The 23665-nt window shown below is 34.3% G+C and overlaps 1 protein-coding gene across 6 annotated transcripts in view; it reads right to left on the minus strand.

Moving 5' to 3' along the window:
• Positions 1-23665, minus strand: part of PHF14 (PHD finger protein 14) — a 206284-nt gene that overhangs the window by 121539 nt on the left and 61080 nt on the right. For all 6 annotated transcript variants that reach the window (XM_046020322.1, XM_046020321.1, XM_046020326.1 and 3 more), the window contains exons 11-14: positions 22600-22695; positions 20431-20534; positions 18371-18502; positions 12390-12558 (exon numbers count right to left, since the gene is read on the minus strand). In XM_046020322.1, coding sequence (XP_045876278.1) covers positions 12390-12558; positions 18371-18502; positions 20431-20534; positions 22600-22695 — 501 coding nt within the window. The remainder of the gene's footprint in view (positions 1-12389; positions 12559-18370; positions 18503-20430; positions 20535-22599; positions 22696-23665) is intronic.

The raw sequence follows: 23665 nt of genomic DNA on the forward strand, positions 1-23665 counted from the left end.
CCAAAGTATACTAGCTTCAGATGTATAGCCACAATGAAAGATGGAAAGAACTGTGAAATACTAAGTACCTGCTGTGAACCAAACCCTGTGAAAGGTAGCAGACATATAGTAGTAAACAGGACAGTTCCTATCCACCTGGGAGTTCATGTCCGTGAGTTCAGTTACCAAACAAATAATTACATTAATAATTATTTATAAATATGTTAAGTGCAAACCAAGATGAAGCATAAAAATAAAATCATGTAAAACTCAGATCTTTCAAAATCTCAACTACAGTCAAAAGCGTTCTTAAATTTAGGCATAAGTCATTTTTAATACCATTAATAAGGCTATAAAACTCAACATTCACCTTAAAGATGGGTATAGAGAAAATGCCCAACAGCAACAAAAATTCTCAAAAAACACATTTAACTGGCTACTCTCAGGCAGGAATGGAAAAAAAAAGAAATTCAGAATGGCAAGAGGATGAAAGAATCAAGGATGATAGCAAAAGCCATTACTAAAATGATTAAATACAGGATACAAGTAAGATATTGGAATTTTAAGTGAAGGCAAGAGGTATGCGAGTAACTATGCTGCTTGATAATAGTGACAATAAGATGGCTATTAGACTAGGAATATAAAGAAGGATCCATGACACACTGAGGTCAAAGGAATTGTGGTTAAATCATGGTTATTTCACATACATCTTAAAATTAAGTACTGGTTCATATAGTCCCTTCTCTTTACCCAATTTGGAAAACTCTTCAGAAAATATCCCTGATGACTTCAACTATTCCACAGAATGAGGCAGCATGTTCCATAGTAAGACAATTCTAATTGTTGGTCCAGTTTTACTGTCTGAACTCAACCTAGCATTCACGTAACAGAAGTTTAAGTATTTAAAAATATATTTATTTTTAGGTCTCTATTATGTAAAGGGTATCTGTCCATTTATTAAAAAAACAACATACAAAAAATTTAATTCCAATTGTGATAAGGACAGAGAAAGAAAATAGTGCTATGGCGATATTTTTTTTTTTTTAAGATTTTCTTTGAGAGGGAGGGAAGGAAAGAGAGGAAGAGAGAGAGAGAGCACATACATGAGCAAGGGGAGGGAGAAGGAGATTCCCCACTGAGCAGGAAGCCCTATGTGGGCTCCCTTCCAGGGCCCTGGGATCATGACTTGAGCCAAAGGCAGACGCTTAATGACTGAGCCACCCAGGCACCCCAGCAATAATCTTTCAATTATTCCCTAGAGTACCTTTCTGGAATTTCATCATATTATCATATTAGGTTTTTCTTGCTTAGCTCATACAAACTAAAATTAAGGATGTGGGCAATAATAATAGAGGATTACTTAAAGCTTTACTAACAGATGTGTAATCTCAGTCATTTTTCATTTGTTTAACAGTCCAACTAAAAACATCATTTTAGCACTGTTCATGGCACACATAAAGAGTGGGAAAAGGGGCTGCATCATTTTTTTTTCTTTTTAAAATATAATCAGTGCCATTAGTCAGTGAAGAAATACAAATCCATCAAAATGAGATACTACTTGCATACCCATGTGCATAACAGCAGCATTATTCACAATAGCCAAAAGATAGAAACAACTCCAGTGTCTGTTAACAGCATAACAGTGTTCATTGTTTTGGCATCACACCCAGTGCTCCATGCGGTACGTGCCCTCCCTATTACCCACCACCTGGTTCCCCCGACCTCCTACCCCCGACCCTTCAAAACCCAGTGAGGTGACTTTTGGCAGACAGTTTAGGATGGCGGATGGTTGCCTGGGGGGCCAAACCTTGTGATTAAAGGATTGGAACTGTCAATATCTTCCCTCAACCTCTGGAGGGCTGAATCAATCACCGATGGTCAATGATTTAGTCAGCCATGGCTATGTAATGAAGTCTCCATTAAACTTCAAAAGGACAGAGTTTGGAGAGCTTCCTGGTCAGTGAACATTTGGAAATCCAGCCAGAGAGATGCACCTGGAAAGGACATGGAAGCTCTGCACTCTTTCTCCATATCTTGGCCTATACATCTCTACCATCAGACTGTTTCTGAGTTTAAATCCTTTGTAATAAAAGGGTAATCTAGTAAGTAAAATGTTAAAAAAAAAAAAAAAAAAATGAGATACTACTGGGCGCCTGGGTTGCTCAGTGGGTTAAAGCCTCTGCCTTCGGCTCAGGTCATGATCCCAGGATCCTGGGATCGAGCCCCATATCAGGCTCTCTGCTCAGCAGGGAGCCTGCTTACCCCCTCTCTCTCTGCCTGCTTGTCATCTCTGTCTATCAAATTAATAAATAAATAAAATCTTTTAAAAAAAATGAGATGCTACTTTACACCCACTAGGATTACTGTATCAGAAGGACAGGTAATAATAAATGTTGGTGAGTATTTAGAACAATTTCGGTCCTCACACACCGCTGGTGAGAACAGAAAATTATATGGCCAGTTTAAAAAACAGTCTAGCACTTTCTCAAATGCTAAAATTAGAGTTATCACAAGACCCAGCAATTCCACTCCTAGGTATACAACCAAGATAAGTGAAAAACCCACATTCACACAAAAGCTTGTACATGAATATTCATAGCAGCATGATTTGTAACAGCCATAAGGTGAAAAATAAAAACAAAAACAAGCCCACAAATGTCCATCATGTGACAGATGAATGGATGAATTTTAAAATCTGGTATAGCCATAAAATGGAGTATTATACAAATATCAGAAGAAATGAAGTACTGATAAATGCCATAATATGAATAAATCCTAAAAATATTATGCTAGGTAAAAAAATTCCAGTCAGAAAACATCACATATTTTTCCATTTTTAAAAATATTTTATTTATTTATTTGAGAGAGAAAGAGTGTGCACGCACAGAGGGAGAGGGAGAAGTAGACTTCCCGCTGAGTGGAGAGCCAGATGTGGGGCTGGATCCCAGAACCCTGAGATCATGACCTGACCTAAAGGAAGATGCTTAACTGACTGAACCACCCAGGTACCACCATATTATTCCATTATGGTATGTCCAAAACAGGCAAATATACAGTGATAGAAAGCAAATTAGTAGTTGCCATGGCCTAAGGCTGGGAGAGGGGAGAATGGAGTCACTGCTGATGGGTATAGGGATTTTGTTGGGAATTTGGGGCAGGGCACAGCAATAAAAATGTTCTAAAAGTAGCTGTGGTAATAGCTATACAACTCTATGAATTTACTAAAAACCACTATATTATACAATTTCAAATGAGTGAATTAAATGGTATGTGAATTATATCTCAATAAAGCTATTATAAAAAAATCATCGGCCATTAAGCTGATCAAGTTAATTTTAATTGTAGCAAACTTTAAAGAAAAATGAACCAATTTTCCATTACCACATAAATGATTAGTTTCTATATTTAACTTACACTTAAATAAAACTAAAATGCCTTTCAAAATTATTTCAACATCCATCAGTGTTAAAAAAAACGATTAATCACTATAAAACTCACCCACTGAGTTTTTTACATAATTTAATGATATAAAACATTTGCGTATGAATAAACTACTATTACCACTGGAACTTTCCAAAAATATGAAGGAATGTGCCATTTGTTTCCAACATGCGTGGATTCAAGTAGAAAAATATAGTTTATAAATCATTATCCCATTTTTATTTTAAATGTGAAAAGAAATATACAAATTACTCTACATTAGTTTCTATTACTGCTGTTAACAAATTATCATAAACTCAGTGGCTTAAAACAAAACAAATCACTATCTTACAGTTCAGACATGGGTGTCACTGGGTTAAAATTAAGGTGCTGGCAGGGCTGCATTTCTTTCAGGGGGCTCTAAAGGAGAATCAGTTTACTTGCCTTTTCTATCTTCTCGTGGGTGCCAACATTGCTTTCTCATGGTCCCCTTCCTTCCATCTTCCAAGGAAGCCAATGCTGCATCTTTCTAACCCGTTTCTGTAGTCACATGTCCCTCTTATTTACAGCCAGGAAAGGTTCTCTTCTTTAGTACTTACATGATTAGAGTGGACCCACATGGATAACTCTGGTTAACATTCCACCTTAAGGTCTATAACTTTAGTCATACCTGCAAAATTCCTTTTGCTATGTAAGAGAACATACTTACAGGTTCTGAGGGTTGGGACATGGACATCTTTGTGGAGGGCCATTATTCCACTTACCACACTGTGAAAATCACCACATAGGTAGAAATAAAATGCTACTCTGGGTTAAAATTCACTAACATAAAGGTATAAGGGATTCCTCTCCTTCCTTATACTGTCAAGAGATTACTCCTCTCCCACCAGAAAAATAACCAAACGCTGACAATGGATTATCAGGCACAGAGAAGGGAGCAGTGATGTAGCAAAGAGAAACCAGAAAGTTTACATGGAATTCTGCTTTCTGAACTATGAGATCTTTAGCCCCCTTCTCCTCACCTGTCCAGGAGTCTGGCAGTCAAAATTATACCTACCACTTAGGAGATGAGAGGATACTTCTAATGAATTGATGTGGGGAAAAAAACTATAGATACTGACATTTAAGATGTTCTCAAAGAGAAAGTCCCCAATCATAAAACCATCTCTATGGAAAAAAATAGCCCCACGTAAATTTAACTACTATTAAATATATATGTGAGTGGACATCTAAGGATCCCCAGACATCTAAAAGCGTCAACATGAAAGGGACAAACATGAACAGAATTAGGAAACCCAAGGAAACAAAGACAATGAAGGATTAAAAAGAACAACTGAGAAGTGATTATTACTGAAGAGGTAAAAGAAGTTTCTTGCCATCATAAAAAAAAAAAAAAAAATCTGTTACTAAAAGAAAAAAAGAACAATGAAAATACACATGCATCCCCAAATCAGAAACTCAGTAAGAGTTGGAATATAAAGTTGAGAAAAACCTCCCAAAAATAAAAATGAAAAAGAGAAAGAGAGAGAGAGAGAGAGAGAGAGGAAGGAAGGAAGGAAAATAATGAAAATATTAAAGGGCGCCTAGGTGGCTCAATGGGTTAAGCATCTGCCTTCGGCTCAGGTCATGATTCCGGGGTCTTGGGATCAAGTCCCACATCGAGCTCCTTGCTGAGCAAGGAGCCAGTTTCTCCTTCTGCCTGCTCTGCCTGCTGCTCCCTCTGCTTCTGCTCTCTCTGTTTGACATAAATAAATAAAATCTTAAAAAAAAAAAATATTAGAGAACTAATCTAGCAGCACCAAAATACAATTAGGAGAAGTTCCAGAAAAAGAGAACAGAAAAGAGAATAAAAATTTCAAAGAAATAACAAATATTAATTTCTCAGAACTATAATACATAAGTTTCTAGATAGAAAGGACTCATTAAGCTCCCAGAAATGAATAAAAATATACCACACCAAGCAAGGTACTGAATCGTACCACTGAATACACTCAAAAAAGAGAAAATACTAAAAATTTCAAGACAGAGGACAGGGGCGCCTGGGTGACTCAGTGGGTTAAGCCTCTGTCTTCGGCTCAGGTTATGTCCAAGGGTCCTGAGATTGAGGCCCGCATCAATTCTTTGCTCAGTGGGGAGCCTGCTTCCCCACCAACCGCCTGCCTCTCTGCCTACCTGTGATCTCTCTCTCTGTCAAATAAATAAAATCTTTAAAAAAAAAGTAATTTTTAGACATGTAAGATCTGAAAAATTTACCTGTCACTAACCTAATCAACCTAACCTAAATAAATCATTGAAGTTGTCCATCAAGCTAAGAGATTAAATGAAAAAAAATTAAATGCAAGCAAGAAAAAATTCCACCCGTGAAAGTTTAAAAGGAAGTCCCATGATAATGTTGAAGCAAAGTCCAAGGATGACAAAGAAAAACCAGTTCAGATTAGAGATGGAAGAGAAAGGACTCTGGAAGAAATACTTAAATTATTTGACATGGCTGACCATATCAAAAACTGTGTAAATTAAAAAAAAAAAATTTTAAGAGTTTGTTTGTTTATTTGACAGGCAGAGATCACAAGTAGGCAGAAAGGCAGGCAGAGAGAGAGGGGAGGCTCCCCCCTGAGCAGAGAGCCCGATGTGGGGCTCGATCCCAGGACCCTGGGATCATGACCTGAGCTGAAGGCAGAGGCTTTAACCCCCTGAGCCACCCAGGTGCCCCCAAAATTCTGTATATTTTAGAAAGAAGGAAGGAAGGAAGGAAGGAAGGAAGGAAAGAAAGAAAGAAAAGAAAGGAAAAAAGAAAAAAAAAGAAAAGAAAAGAAGTAAAGAGGGTGATTTACAAAGAAGTTGAATGTTCTAAGAAGAGTTGCTTTTAGATTCAAGGAGACTAAAAAAGTTAAAAACAACATAAAGCAAAGGAAGTCATTTTTAAAACTCTATTCATGCCTTCCTTTAAAAATAAACTGAATCCCGGGGCGCCTGGGTGGCTCAGTGGGTTAAGCTGCTGCCTTCAGCTCAGGTCATGATCTCAGGGTCCTGGGATCGAGTCCCGCATCGGGCTCTCTGCTCGGCAGGGAGCCTGCTTCCCTCTCTCTGCCTGCCTCTCTATCTACTTGTGATCTCTCTCTGTCAAATAAATAAATAAAATCTTTAAAAAAAAAAAAGAAAAAAAAAATAAACTGAATCGGGGAGCCTGCTTTTCCCTCTCTCTCTGCCTGCCTCTCTGCCTACTTGTGATCTCTCTCTCTGTCAAATAATAAATAAAATTTAAATAAATAAATAATTAATTAAATTGAATCAATGAGAATCCTTTAAATTTAATTAGTGGGATATAGTCTCAGTGTATGGTTTCTTTCGGAATCTGCCTCACCCTGCCTGCTCAGCCTTACAACAATAATAATAAAGTAAAAAGTGTCCTTAAGCGGAGAAAGCATGTTTCTATTATTGTTAATCAATATTTTGTCTTTGGAAAGTCATTATCATAAAGAAGTCAGTATGAAATTGGCTAAGTAAAACAATCAAATGTCACTTTGAAAAGTAAGTAAAAGGACAATTTCAAAAAAATAAAATCATGGAAACAAGACAATATGTAATATACTCGTTTGTTGAAAAGTATCTCCTGGAAGCATTCATAAAATTTTTTTAGAAGAACACTAATTATAATAAAGATAATGGCCAGAAAGGGAAAACATGATTATCAACAAATATGGTCTTTAAAAATAGAGCAATTTTTATTACACGTCATGAAGCCTAATTATAAAGTATTACTATTCCCAGATTCTTTTAATAACAATGTGTGTACTTTAACCTCTAATCAATAGTGGGTTTTAGTTTTTAAGATTTTCTTTATTTATTTGAGAGAGAGGGAGAGCATGAGAGAGAGAATCCGAGCGAGGCAGGGGTGGAGGGTGGAGGTGGAGGGAGAGAGAGGGAGAAGCCGATTCCCTGCTGAGCAGGGAGCCTGATGAAGGGCTCAATTCCAGGACCCTGAGATTGTGACCTGAGCCAAAGGCAGAGGCTTAACCCATTGAGCCACCCAGGCACCACCAAAAGTGTTAAGGATAAAATAATAAATGCAAATGTGAATTCAGAAGAGACTTCTGGTTTCAGAAAAGACTGCAGATTATCTAATTTATTTTTTTAAAGATTTTATTTATTTACTAGACACAGAGAGAGAGAGATCGCAAGTAGGTGAGAGAGGGGGAAGCAGGCCCCCCGCTGAGCAGAGAGCCTGATGTGGGGCTCGATCCCAGGACCTGAGATCATGACCCAAGCCAAAGGCAGAGGCTCAACCCACTGAGCCACCCAGGTGCCCCAGATTATCTAATTTATTTTATAAATGAGGATACTGAGTATAAACAAGGTTAAGTACTTATCCAAGGGCACATAAATGGTTATCGGCAGAGTATGAACTACAATTCAAATCTACCATGTGTTAGTCAAGGTACTTTCCACCACACACTATGCTGTCTTACAGGTTTTGATGCTATCTAAAACATACAAGTTGATTTTGTACCATCTTCTACTTTCTAAAGGGAATAATGCTACAAAGAAAATTTCTTAGGAAAATATCAGTTTATTTTAATGGATAGTTTCTAAACCATAATTGTAAGTCATATCCATAAACAAGGTATTTCTGAGTAAGTAGAAGAGTTATTTAAATTAAAATTAAATTTAATTAATTAATTAATTTCCCAAAGTCCTCCCTCTTATCTTCTGTCTACGGTTCCATGTGAGTAACATTAGTTCTGAAACATTTAAGTGAAGGCCATTTTACTCATAAGAGTCAGATGGTCGTAAGATGGGGTCATAGGAGTCAGATGCCTGGCTTTTGTATAGGCTGCAGCCTTCTAGACCTTTCCATTAGCTCCTACTTCATGGTTCCAGCAGGCTTTGCAGACTTCCCACAAATTCTCATTTTTCTACCCACTCAACAGTGTTCTTTGGGCTGAGATCATCACTGTCAAATTCTTTAATATGGAGTCAGTTCCTACCACCTACTCAGTGCTTCAGGATAGATATTTCATTTACAATTTTTCTAATGTTCGGCAGAACCCCTCTGACATATGGTAAAAGTTTTCTTGACATCCACACCTTCATCTATGCCAACAGTAGTATAAGTCCTTAATTCCCCACAGAGAGAATTCCATTTTCCTGACCACACCTTTAGCCACTAAGCTGCTGAAAGCACAGGAGCCTGTGATTCTGGCCCAAGGACAAGTGCCGGAAACAATCACTGTAATCCTGCATGGAAAGCAGCATAATGATGCACTTAAAAGTTTGGCCTCAGAAGCTACCTTAGTGTGATTCCTGGCTATATTTACCATTTAGAAGCTGTATGTCCTTGGGAAAGTTACTGAAACACTTTGCCTCAGTTTCTCAACTATAAAATGGCAATGACATTTGTAACTACTTCATAGCATAGTAATGACAATTAATATAAAATACAAAGTAAGTAACAGATAATGGTTAAATAAAAATATGCTTTTCAATCCTTTTCTTTCCTTAGACTTAGTCCTTCTATTTGTGCCCAATAATAAAATAGAGAATGTAGTTCCTGAGAGACTGAAATACTGAGGATGGGATATTTGTGAGCCAATTTAAGATGATGTTACAAAGTTACATTCCTGGAGCAGGAAATAATATGTGAAGAATTTCCTAAAACCAGATCATTCCTCTTTTACTTATTAATAATACTTCATTATTTCCATGTTTCTTGAACTATGCCCATATTACTTTTCCATATGACTCACTGATCACTTTTTTTCTTATTTTTTGACAGATACACCAAAAGAAATTTCAAAGTACAAAATATATACCCTTATGATAAACATAGATTCATAGGCTGGGGAAGGGTAATGTTGGGAGGAAAGTCAAAGGAGACTATACTTTTGAATTTCTTATAACAAAAAATATTCACTTTCATAGTTAATATTTTCAAAGTGTTCCTTTCATAGTTAAAATTTAATTTAAAAATAATTCTAACTTTCAGAATCAATTTTTAAAAATAGTAACCTAACAATTAAATATGAGACAATTAAATATGAGGTAACATGAAAAAATGAAAATATGGATCAGAGAGAATCTCCATCTTTGCACAAGAGGAATATTTTCTGGAAATATAGTATTTTCATTCTTACAACTCAAAAACAGCTCTTTTAACCCATTCTTTTTAAATACCTTTAACTCTTTAAAGCTATCATTTATTTCAAGTAACTTTTCTGGCTAATCTTTTATCATCTTTGGGTAGAAAAAAATTAGGAAGAAAAGTAATACTGGGACTACTTTGAAAAGCATCTATATCTTACCAGATCGACTGTCTCAAAATGTGCTATAGTCATTCAGAGTTCTATAAATCCTTATTAAGGAAATCAGAGTAGAATAAAATGAAAAATGAATTTCCTCAGCATCTAAATAATAAAAATATAGTAAGGCTTGCCAAAGTGTTCTATTCCCCCACTGCACTCTCCAGCTATGATAAATGGAAACTGCCTGTCAGCAGGAAAAAGTGGATGCCATTCTTCTAATAGCAGCCTTATTTGGCACAAAGCAGGCACTCGAGCACAAAAATTGAGTCCATGGGCCCATCTCTCTTAACACTGATCAAATCAAATGAACAAATCAAAAAGATATTTGTTGCTTAATAAAAAAAGCTGAGATATAATAAGCCAAATGTTTCACGTAGATTTGGAGTAACTGGTTAGGAAACAAAAACCACTATATACTTCTCCATATTCACTGCCAATTCCAAAGCATGCACTCTTTTTTTCTACAGCAAGTGTCACGGTATTCACAATTTAGAGGGAAAAAAGCCAACCAACACAGAATAGCAAAATAAATATATGCTGGTGCTAATATATACACACATGCTGTCAGTATACTGACAGATTTGCTGCTTCTATTTTTTTTAATATCAATTTCCTCAAGGTAGAATAACCTTCAAACATTATATTAATTAACTTCTACACTGCTGCACTGTGACTTTTGAAAGCAGTGACAACAATGCCCTTGGACAAGCTTGGGAGGAACACTTCACACTTAACAGAAAGTGCAAAGAAAGAGTGTTGGATCTTGTATTTAATGTGAACAAACTCAGGTACACAAGTTAGTAAGTGGATATGTAACTGTCTTACTATAGATAACACTGTGCTAAAGAAAGACACATGAACATTCTGGTATCCCACTCCCAGCTATGCTACCTAAAAACCAAATGTTTTATATCTTCATCTGAACCTCAATTAAATTTCTTCTACAGACCTTAAAAAAAGAAACAAAACCCACAGGGTATTAATTCAGGCTGAGTTTAAGTCCTATTCTGTCTACTATTTGTAAGATCATGGTAGGTTACTCAAGCTTTCTGTGTCTCAGTCTCATTTTGAGAAAAACAGATGTTATACTAGTCATATACCAACTAATTTTTTAAAAGGGGGAGTGGGTCAGAAGATTAGTACAGTGTCTGGCATGTGATGAGTTCTCAATAAATGTTAGGTATTATTATTATTATTATTATTAAACAATTTTAGGTAAAGGTAGGCTAATCCCTCATGTCCTCTTCTGACCTACTAGCCTTTGAAGAAAGTAATGAAGTAAAATAGCCAATGATCGAATAGTAGGAAGAAAGAGAAAATAATAGGATGGCTGGATTTATTAGTAGTATGGATAAACAGAAGTTAAATTAATAGTAGTAACATACCAGGATTTACACAAATACTCCAACATGTAAATCCCTTCCATCCCTCTTTTGCATTTTTACTACCACCATGATGTTAACTTTAAACATAAAGATATAGAGTATAAAAGATGAGAAAGTAATAGCGGGGGGGAGAAAATATGTTCAATAAAAATAGGACTTCAATCTATAGCAGCCATGAAAATTTTATATTTTTGATGGTTCTTAGAGACAACTCTATAGAGACAGTCCTTCAAAAAAAAAATTAAAGTGCTATATACTTAATCATACTATAAAGTCTGAATTTAAAAATAAAATTACTTAATAGAATACCAATTCACATATCCCACAAAAAAGATTCTTGAAATAAGAGAAAAATCATTTTCACTAGCATGAAATAGCCCAAACTTTTCTAAAAACTGTGCTAGTACTATAACCCAAAGGAACTTAAACTTAACAGAAATGGATAGAAAGTTGTAGAACAAATATAATTTTAACAGTTTTATTTAGTGATATATTATTTTGAATGAGAAATTAAAGCTTAGGATATATGTCATGAATTCTCTACAACACAAAGCTAAATTTTACTTAAAATTTTGATAGGGAAATAGGACTATTGTGAAATGAAGTACACTTTGATCAGTAATGGCAGGAAAAATAAAAACTAACGAAAGAATTATTATAAGAAATTTAAGGACAGAATATCCAAAAATGTAATATATGTACTAAATAAAAAGTATAACTAAGAAGATAATAGGAACAATTAAAAAATTAAACAAAAGGAGAGATAAATCACTTATTTATTGTGCAAGATACTTGGTTATATAAATACTGAGATATTTATGAATCAATTCAATGGATTAAAGTATCAAATAACAAAAGGAAAAAGTAACTCCATTCATACAAAATTCAAAACTTGCAAAACTACGTGGTACTTATTTGGAGATTCATTATTAAAAAGAAAAGAAGAGAATGAGAAATCTAAAGTTGAGAACAGAGGTAACCCCTGTGCTAGATAGATGAGAATGTAATTACCAAGGATTCATAGGGAACATCAAAGCCTTTCATAATGTCTGATTTTTGAAGCAGGCTGGTGGATACAGTGGTCATTCATTATTATTATGCTTTAAGTTGAATTCATAAACCATAAATTCTCACGTATGTATGTATATTTCATGATGTAAAACAATAAACTCTTAAGAATGACCAACAGCAATACAATGGTTTCTTTCTTTGACTCCTGAGTATATGTTCATCCTTTGTCTTTCTCACCTCTTAAATTCTGACCTCAGATTTCTGTGATGATTATGATAAACAAGTAAAAAATTACCGTGTTTCTTATTGGAATCTTCTTGGGTTCTGGAGGCATATCCTGTGGAACAAATTTCACCGGTTCCTTAATCTGCCTCCTTGATCGTTTGGTCCCATCTGGTAAGGTTTCCATGGCCATGTCTGCTTCCATGTCACTGCTCCCTGCCTGGTCACATTCTGAACACTGCCTACATAAAGAAAAAAATGTAAGTTCATATATTTATTTTTATTTTCTAGTATTAGCTATGGTTTCTATTAATAAAAATTCAGGTACATGTGAAGAATATATAAAAATATACACTCCTGTAAGAATGACAATAGAAAATATATAAAGCAATTCCTGTATCCCTGTAAGTATCATAAACACATACAATAATGCTACATGTTTAAGTGAACCAACCTAAGAGATTCAGCACTAATGGTGAAGTCCAAAGTAACAGAAATCTGTCTCTCCACCTAGAAAACAACTGCACTGGCACAATATGTTTGATGTAATTATTTTCAAACTCTGGACTCTAGTAAAGGCTTGCAACTTCCAAGGAAAGACTTGCAAGGTAAACTGCATTAACTTCAGTCAATTTCAGCTCTAGGCGAAGTCATAGCTAACCATTCTCCAACCAAGCCACACAGCAGGCAGAACATTGCACATGTTCCTGCAGTAGCTTACAAACAGCTATTAGGAGCCAGGATGGCTAAAATAAACCACGTCCTCTAAATATTGAGCATCTGTGCTCTGATCACAGAAGTACAAAGAGCTGGGTAAGCTCCCCTCGGCCTAAAATGACTTCTAGAACTTAAATTATCCCCCACCTTCATTTTCTCCTTGCACCCTTTTGGGAGTCAGACACTAAAGACATGGGCACTCAAAAATAAGTGCATATACAGAAAAAATTAGCAAATGACCATACTTGCCCAGGGAAAGGCTCAGAAAAGACATAAAAAACTGTAAGTTTATACCTTAGACTGATCCTCAGCACAGAGATAGCACACTATGATAAGAAACAGAAACAAACAAAGAGAAACAGTAACAAAACACAGCAAATGTTGGGAATGGTTGAAAATCTCATTTCCAAAGTTATCACATTATTAAACACAAATGTCCAGTTTCTGAGAAAAACCTCACAAGTTAAACAAAGAAAAAGGAAAGTACGGCTCCTTAAAATGGGGGAAAAAATTAACAGAAACTGTCCCAGAAAAAGACCTGAAGGCAGATCTGCAAGGCAAAGAATTATTTTTTTAAATGCTCAATGAACTAACAGAAATTGTGACAAAGACAAGAAAATAATTTCTGAACAAAAAACGGAAATATCAATAGAGAGAAAGCCTAAAAATAAACCAAAAGGAAATTCTGGAGATGAAAAGTACAATAACAGAACAGAAAATTTACTAGAGGGATTAAAAGGACAGATCTGTGCAGCAAACTTGAAAGACAGAACAATGGAAACCACAAAGTCTGAGGAACAAACAGAAAAAAAAAAAACTTGAAAAAAAGTGAAGAGATCCTAAGCAGCAAGTGAGGGCATCGACAAATACACCAACGTTCGCACTGTGGAAGACCCAGAAGAAGAAAAAGGGGGAAGAGATAATGTTTAAAGGAATAATGACTGAAAACTTCCTAATTTGATGAAGGAGATAAAATGAACAAGAAGCCAACAAATAACCAAACAAAATAAACTCAAAAAGTCCCACACCCAGATGCATTATAATCAAACTTTCCAAATAAAAAGACACAAAGAGAGCCTTTAAAATAGAGAGAAATTCAGAATCATCACATACAAGGGATTTTCAATAAGATTACTGGCAGAGCTCTCATCAGAAATTCTGGAAGCCAGAAGGCAGTGTTAACAATATATTAAAAGTGTTAAAATGACCAGAAAAACAAACAGCAACCAAAAAACCTATCAACTAAGAATACTATGTTCATCAAAATTGTCCTTCAAAAGTGTGGGAGAAATTAAGATAGTACTAGACAAACAATAGCTGGGGGAGTTTGATACCACTAGACTTGTTCTATAAGAAATGCTCAGTGGATCCTGTAGGGTGGGGGGAGGGGGGAGGACACAAGACAGTAACTCAGAGTCCATTATGGAGAAATAAAAATCTCAATAAAGGTTAATACATGATCAATTATAAAAGCTAATATTATTATAACAATGGGTTGTAACTCCACTCTTGTTTTTTTACATGATGTAAGAGACTAATACATTAAAAAAAATTAATACCATAAACAGCTTATACTATTATAACTATTTCTTAGGTCCACATGCATGTAGAAGAAGAATTTAAATAAGATATAGAGGGGCACCTGGGTGGCTGTGTCGGTTAAGGGACTGACTCTTCATTTCAGCTCAGGGCTCTGCACTGTCCATAGAGCCTGCTTAAGATTCTCTCTCCGTCACCCCCCAAAACCTCCCTCTCCACAGGCGCTCTCTCAAAAATATAAATAAAGAAATAAGATATACAAATGGCTAATAAGCATAAGAAAAGATGCTAAACATTACTAATCATTAAGGAAATGAAAATCAAAACCACAATGAGATAGCACCTTACATCCAACCGGATGGCTATTATCAAAACAAAAAAACAGAAAATAGTAAGTGTTTGCAAGGATGTAGAGAAACTGGAATCCTGTACACTCTTGATGGGAATGTAAAATAGTACAGCTGCTTTAAAAAGCAGTATGGTGGTTCCTTAAAAAATTAAAAATAAAATTACCATATAATCCATTCTTAAAGAGGTATCTCTATAGCCATATTCATAGCAGCACTGTTCACAATACCTAATTGTGGGAGCAACCTCAGTAACGACTGACCTACAAATGGATAAGTAAAATGTGGTACATATACAATGGACTATTATTCAGCTTTAAAAAAGAAGAATATTCGCAATATGCTATGACATGGATGAACCTGAAGACATTAGTCTAAATGAAAAAGGCCAGTCACTAAAAAGAGCAATACTATATGATTCCACTTACATGAGGTACTTAACAGTAGTTAAAATCATAGGGAGAGAAAGTGGAATAGTGATTGCCAGGAGCTGGAGGGAAGGGAGGAATGGGGAGTTATTATTCAATATGTATAGAGTTTCAATTTTTACAAAATGAAAACTGTCACAGAGATAGATTATTATTGTATTTAATATGACAATATAATAGTTATTAATGTACTTAATACCACTGGACTATACCACTTAAAAATGATTAAGATGGTAAATTTTACGTTATGTGTATTTTGCCACAGTAAAACGTTTACAAAAACAAGAGTAACATTAAAAGATAATTAAATACTGAAGTTTCAGTCTAGATCAGTACAGTCCAGTAGAACTTTGTTAGAATTATCTATAACTGCACTATTTAGTACAACAGCCACTAGCCATATATAGCTATTGAACACTTGTAATGTGTGACTAAGGAACTGATTTTTAAATTTTAATTTTAATCAATTTAAATCCAAGGAGTCACATGTGGCTAGTGGCTAACACTTGGACAACAAAAGTCTACAAAAATGATTACTGAAAATCTTAATATTGTCAATTATAAAGGCCCACTTAAAAATTCATTAGAAACTGTTAAAAGTAAATTTTTCATATATTTTCTTTAAATTTAAAAGAAGGATCAGAAGGTTCTTTAGAAGCCTAACTTACAGTGTTATCTCTATAAAAATAGTTACAATAAAATAATGTTTCATATTTAGTTTACATATCAGTACCTTAGTTTCTTAAGTAATCTTAGTTTATATCAGTATCCTTGCATGAATCTTAGAATTCCCTCACTGAGTATTTTCAAAGATTTCTTATTGAGGTCATACTACATCAAAATTTACATATCTTGCTCACTAATACAGTAAACATTATCAAACTAATATCTATTTTTTAAGAGTGATAACTTTAAATTTCAAATTCCAGTAGCAGAGTTAAATGAACATGCCATTTGTGTTAATAAGACATATACATTAATTGTTAAAATGCAAACTAATATTCAACGCTTTGTTGCTGTTTTTTTTTTAAAGATTTTATTTATTTGTTTGACAGAGATCACAAGCAGGCAGAGAGGCAGGCAGTGGGGTGGGAAGAAGGCTCCCTGCTGAGCAGAGAACCCGATGCGGGGCTCAATCCCAGGACCCTGGGATCATGATCTCTCTCTCTCTCAATCAAATAAATAAATAAATAAATAAATAAATCTTTTTTAAAAAGGCAAAAAAACCACCCACCTAGGATACTTATTAACACTGCTGGCATTCTAATAAGCCACAGCATTTTGTTAATAAATTCTGGTCTCAAAAGCACAGATAGAACATATATATATTTATGCCCTCCATTATACTTGAAAAGGGCAGACTAGTAGGACTCTCTCAAGACAAACTGATAAAAACACAGTGAGGGACGGCTGAGTGGCTCAGTCGGTTAAGCATCTGCCTTTGGCTCCGGTCATGATTCCAGGGTCCTGGGATCAAGTCCTAAATCCAGCTCCTTGCTTAGTGGGGAGCATGCTTTTCTTTCTGCTTGCCATTCCCCCTGCTTGTGCACTCTCTCTCTGACAAATAAATAAATAAAATCTTAAAAAAAAAAAAAAAAGAACACTATGAAAAAGGATTTCTGTGAAAATGGTGAAAGAATGTAAGCTTCCCAATAAAATAAACAGAGATGCTTTACAACATAAAACAATAAGGTTAAAAAACATGCTTACTGTGTTTGACAAACACGCAACTTTTTTTTTTTTTTAAGATTTTATTTATTTATTTGACAGACAGAGATCACAAGTAGGCAGAGGCAGGCAGAGAGATAGAGGAAGGGAAGCAGGCTCTCCACCGAGCAGAGAGCCCGATGCGGGGCTCGATCCCAGGACGCTGGGATCATGACCTGAGCCGAAGGCAGAGGCTTTAACCCACTGAGCCACCCAGGTGCCCCAACACGCAACTTTTCATATAGATTAGCATTTAAGAACCCGGGGTTTACTCTTTTCTAAAAGTAGAAAGGTCAGCACTTGCGTGGCTCAGTTGGTTAAGCATCTGCCTTCGGCTCAGGTCCTGATCCCAGTATCCTGGGATTGGCAGGAAGCCTGCTTCTCCCTCCCCTCCCTGGTCATCCTCTCTCTTGCTATCTCTGTCACTATCTCTGTCTCTCTCTCGAATAAATAGAAAATAAAAATAAAAATAAAAGTAAATGTAGAAAGGCAATTTGCCTAAGAAGAATACTGAGATTTATTCCAAAATTTTCTGTGTTCTATATTTTTCCTATACAGAATCAGCATATTAAAACTGATTTGTCTCTCCCTTGGACTAAAATTAAGAAAGGATAAAATTCATCATACATAACCTTTTATCAAATATCTGCAGTAATGTAATATACCTAAGTTAATGAAAAAAATTAAAAACATATGTCAAATGTTTCTAGATTGGTTGAACATAAATATAACTAGCACAAATGAAAAATACTAAAAGTAAAGCCTTGAGTGAAACTATTTAAAAATATTAAACCGCAATAAAAGGATGAGTAAGGAGGCAAATTCCTGATAAATTCATTCAATTTCAAAATAAAAATAAAGCATTTCAGAAATTCGTATAATAAAGTAAAATACAACTAATACAAGAGACAGAATTCATGCTTTAACCATTGCTAAGATACCACGATAGCTTCAATTAACTCAATATTCATTTGTCAAAAAAACAGATACAGATTTATGTATATATTATAATAAATATTTATGACTAAAGTGTTCTTACCACAAAAAAAGACAATGGAAACTAAGTGAAGTGATGGATATGTTAGTTTCATTATGGTGATTACTTCACAATATATACATATATCAAATCATTAAGTTGTATATCTTAAATATATATAGTTTTTAATTGTCAATTATACTTAAAGTTGGAAACATTTATTAAAAAAACAGTTAAAAAATGTGCTGAAAATTTTATTGTGGAGCAATAACACCATCTTACACTATTGAAACACAGAGCAAACCATTTCTAATTTTAAAATCTCTTTAATTTTACTTACCAGTAACTGTTCTTGGTCTTTCTTGGCATCCTCGTAAGAGGAGGGTCCAGACATCCAAGGTGGTAATGGAGTTTACAGGTATCACACAATAAAAGAAGATGCTGATCGTGGTTCTTCTTACAAATTCCACAACTTTGAATAAAGGCAGCAAATAAAAGATTAGAATAGTAGTAATCTTAGTGAAACAGCTATTCATAGCCAATTTTTTTAATTTCAAAATTTCACCTTAACTTAAAATTTCTTCTGTTAAAATGTCTTCTTACAACACATGCTTTTTTATAATGTCACTACTTATTAGTTCAAAATATTTTTGAGACTATAGAAAAATAGCTGGATCTAATATAAATATTGCTCTAGAGTCAAACCTTTCAGAGAAAGGCATATATAAGATAGTATTCTCAACATCATCACGATCTCAATTTTAATTATCACTTAAACTCATTTAATATTAGCTTGATTTTTCTCTAGAACGGTAACTATTAAACAAAAAAAACTTTCCAATTTTCTACTTCTCTAAAACTACCAAAGAAGTTAACTTACAAACAAAATTCAGTTTATTTTCTATCATTAATTACAAACCTTTCAAAGAATCTTAAACATAAAAATAAGCTAAATTTATAAGTAAGACTCTTTCCAAAATCTGACTGAGTCTTGAAAATATACCAATTGATATTTATTGCAAAGAATGGGGTGTTTTACTGTTTAACTGTTACTTCGATTTTTGTTTGTTTTCAAGGAATTCAACTTCTCTTGTGCAAAAAGGCAACATAACCACTCCTAGAGCACAAGCCTTTGACCTGAAAATCTAGGTCTTTTTTATATTGGGAACATAAAGAGTGAAGGAAAAGTTGAGAATCTATAAGAGCCATCCATCAACATACAGAAACAATGATATTTGAATTTTTAAATTATCCTAGTAAAAAGAGATCATATAAATGCAACAACAACTAATATTTCGTCTCAATGTTGCTCAGAGTAAAAAAGGAAAATCATCTAAAATACATTCTGGAACAAAAATGAATGTAGTGATAAGTCAGAAGCACTGTGTTATATGTGATGGTTCCAAATGAACCAACTTTATTTAGAAAAGCTGGGCTGAGAATGTGCTAGTCTGCATACTGTACACTAAAACACTAGTCGGCTTTTCCCACATTTCAAGGAAGTCAACTGCTATTACCTATGGAGGGAGCCTCCAACCAAGAATGAAAAATAATTATGGAGATTGATGTTATTACTCCTGCTATTTCTGAGAAGGGAAGAAGTTGTGGGGAGAATATTTATGTATTTATATAAGTATATATAGGTATATATGTGAATATATACATTTCTATGTATATATATACACATGCACACATAAATACACTAGCATCTACTAACTTTCCCCAGTTAATATGCTCAGTTACATTAAAAAAGTAAGATCCTAACCTATTCATATACGGAAAGAAGTCCAGGCTATGTAAAATTACTATAAATGGTGAACACTATAAACTACTGAGACAAGTAAAAAAAAAACACACTTCTGTAAATAATATTACAACTGAGCACAGAAAAAAATATAGACAGATTCAAATCCAGAAGTTATCTCCATCATCCACCACTGTACAAAGGCAGGAATTCAGACTGTATATGATAACTATCACCACTTAAAAAACACATGCAAAGCTCTAAAACTCATTTAAGTAAAATGAAATATAAATATAATGAAATATAAATATAATATATATCCTTTTAATTGTTTAAGAAAGTTATTGTCTACATTATTTAAAGTCACTTTCCAATTCTCCAAAGAGGACTGACTATTCACTTCCATAGAACTTTTGGACATACATCTCCACCTATTTAAAGGATATAAGTTACTTATCATTAAAAGAGAGCAAAAATCTCTTCTGTCATTCAACCTAAAAAGCATCTTTGATGAAAATATTCACAAAATGAACTTCAAATGCATTTAACATAAATTCTAGTATGGACATAATTCATTCACAAATATCTGAAGCACCTTGTTATTAAAAGCACTAGTTTAAAAATACACAATATTAACTTATCATTTTATTACTTGCCTATAAAGTACTGCAGGAAGGATAGATGTCTTTTGTGCGCCTCCTTCTTTTTTACTTGGTTTTCTCTCCTTGGGTGCTCGCAAAATTGCCGGTATATTCAACTTCTATTGATTTGAACAAATGCAGTTTATTTTGTTTTAAAGAAAAAATATAAAGCAACATTCTCCTCTATTTGCCACTCAAGTCAACTAAATATGCTAGAATTGTGAGGGAGAAATGTTTTACCAGCTATTACACCAGCAAAAAAAATTAAAAATTAAATTAAAAAATTAAAAAAAATTTAAATGAGTTTCTTTGGTTACTTCCATTAGAAACCTATAATTAGGGGCACCTGGGTGGCTCAGTCCTTAAGCGTCTGCCTTTGGTTCAGGTCATGGTCCCAGGGTCCTGGGATCCAGCCCCACATAAGGTTCCCTGCTCTGCAGGAAGCCTGCTTCTCCCTCTTCCACTCCCCCTGCTTGTGCTCCCTCTCTCACTGTGTCTCTCACTGTCAAATAAATAAATAAAATCTTTAAAAAAAGAAAAAGAAACCTATAATTACATACTTTCAATTTTCGGTGAAACACTAAAATATTATGAGAATTAAACTTCTACTTCAGCTTTGAAAAGTGAAAGACAAGGACAATCATTTAAGAGCTTAAAAAAAAAAGCCTCACACAATATACTTGACAAAAAGAATATTGAAGCCGTTTATTTTCCTCAACATCTCAGCTACATTGGTGCTCCATAGGTTAATTAGAAAAATTATCTTATTGGACCAAACTCTCCACAAAGTGAATGAGATTCTTTTTGGTCTTCTACTAATCTGTAGTATGCTGGCTTCTGAGACAGCAACCATCTATCAAAGTCATTTCTCAGTGGCCTGGTGGGCCGGCATTTGTTCAACCAACTGGAAAAAAGTGTCGTGCAAATGGTACAAATGAATTCTACTTCTGTGTATTTTACATTTACACAAGGAAATTTGTGAACTTCTGTTAAAAAAGTCATTTAATAAATGAAAGCACCCTTTTTTGGTAGATAATTTTTTACACTAAGTAGGAGATTCTTAAGAGACAGTCTTGCAAATCAAACCAAAAGATAATGCTAGCTTGGTAAATAAACTAATAATAATCTTGTACTCAACATTAACTTCTCTAAATATCAAACACCATAATCTCTCAAAAAATCCATCAACAACCTATCAATAGAAAGGTCAATTCACCAAAGGTGACTACTCATTTTCACCTCTTAAATTATATTACTCATTTTAATACAAGCCACATACATCTTATTCACAAAAGAAGCATCTTTAAAGCTAGCATAGCACAATACATATCAGTATTTATTATCTTCTAAAATATTAAGTCTACATGAATTGTATGATAAATTTGACCCTTCTTAAACCTATGAAACAAGTACAATGAAAAATATCTCTTCGTTGATAAGCCTCCTTCACAAATAAGATTACTCTCATTGTAAAAGGACCACAATGAGTCTCCAACATCCTTTTAAAATGTAATTGAAATTATATGAATGAATTTTTAATTTATGTGTTATACACACAGTACTAAAAAAAAAGCATTCAAAGAAACTACTATTTGGCAATGATTCTTCTTTTCAACACCAAGAACTTTAACAGACTAAAAATGCTCAAGGATAAAATAATTTTTGTCATTACCCAGTGATATTTACTGAAGGTGAAAAACTATCCTTTAACATTAAAAATTTCAAAACCCATCTTAGGCAGTTCAAAACTAAATCAATATAAAAACGAATTTCTCCAGTTTGCCTTTTAAATTTTACACCTAAAAAGAAGGAACTAAATATAACAAAAGAACAGCATAGAAAAAAAAAATTTGGCAAGGAGTCTAACTGCTAAATTAGAGATAAGAATTTGATAGGAGTAACTCATGCTTCTAATCTTAGCTTCATCTCAAATGACAGGTCAATTAGTTAGAGCCAATGAAAAAATTCTGTAAACGAGATAGCTGTTAAAACAACCAAATTAGGCTACAGGTTCTCAGTAGGCAGCTTTCAATGCTCTAGATGTATTTCAGGCATTATCATTACCACAGAGGATTAGTTGCCCCTAATCAAACAGAATTTTTTAGTTACAAAAGTTGTATCAGAAATCTGGTTTTTGAAAATAACAGAGTAAGAACAGGAGACAGCAATTGGAAAGAAACTAACCTGCCCTGTGATTCTGCCTAGTAAGGCCCATATTCCTTGCCCTTCGCTTCGAAGTTTTCCATTAAGATTCTGCAGTTCTTCTAAAGATTCACATAGCTACAATGTAAATAATCCAAATCAGTAAACCATTACAACACATAGTAAAACATGGGGAAATTTAAATAATTAATCAACAAATGTCCAAGAGTATCTGTATTGCTAGTCTGTATTTTTAACATATTTAAGTCACAATACCCTGAAGAGGAGGCTATCCAATTACTGAATAAGCAGTACCAATAAGATGTAAGCATTTTGTTTCATGTTAGCATTTTTACCGATAATACCTATATTTATCATCCCGTTATAGTTTACTACATAATTTCAAACACATTCTGCTAATTAATCCTTGAGTCTATGAAGATGCACTTCCACCATTTTCTCAAAGAGAAAACTAAGGATCATAGGGTTTCTGTGACTTGACCAAGATCACAGAACTAGCAAGAATCCCCAGGTTTACTGAATATAATCCCAGTACTCTTTTCTTTCACTACAGTGTGGCTGATATTGGAAACATATCTCTTACTAATTTTTTATCACTTAAAATGTTATCTAACAATAAGTCAACATCAGCTTTATATGCTCATGCTATTTATTACCTAATATTTTAGCTACACCTTTCTTTTATAGGATATCTCTTTTGATCTCATTACAATGAAGATGTAGAATGGAAATTTAAATTGGGAGGTATTTTTCTTAAATCAAAAGTAACATTACAAAACAATTCAAGATCAAACTAGTAATTTAAAGGAAGTTTCTAAGTTTTCTACAAACTTAGAAAGAGAAGTTCTATAGTACACTAGTTAGGAACAAGGGACTGAATCAGACTGTTTGGCCTCAAATCCCAACATTATGACCTGATCAGCTACGTGAGTCTAGGCAAGTAACTTCACCTCCCTAGGTTTCGATTTTCTTCTCTAAAAATGGGAGCCATAATTACAGTTCACATAAAACTGAAGTGAAAATTATATCAGTTAATATATGTAACGTGCCCAAATAGTACGTAGCACATAGGAAGTACTTAGTGTTA

The sequence above is a fragment of the Meles meles genome, chromosome 10 (genome assembly GCF_922984935.1).
Source record: "Meles meles chromosome 10, mMelMel3.1 paternal haplotype, whole genome shotgun sequence".
NCBI lineage: Eukaryota > Metazoa > Chordata > Mammalia > Carnivora > Mustelidae > Meles > Meles meles.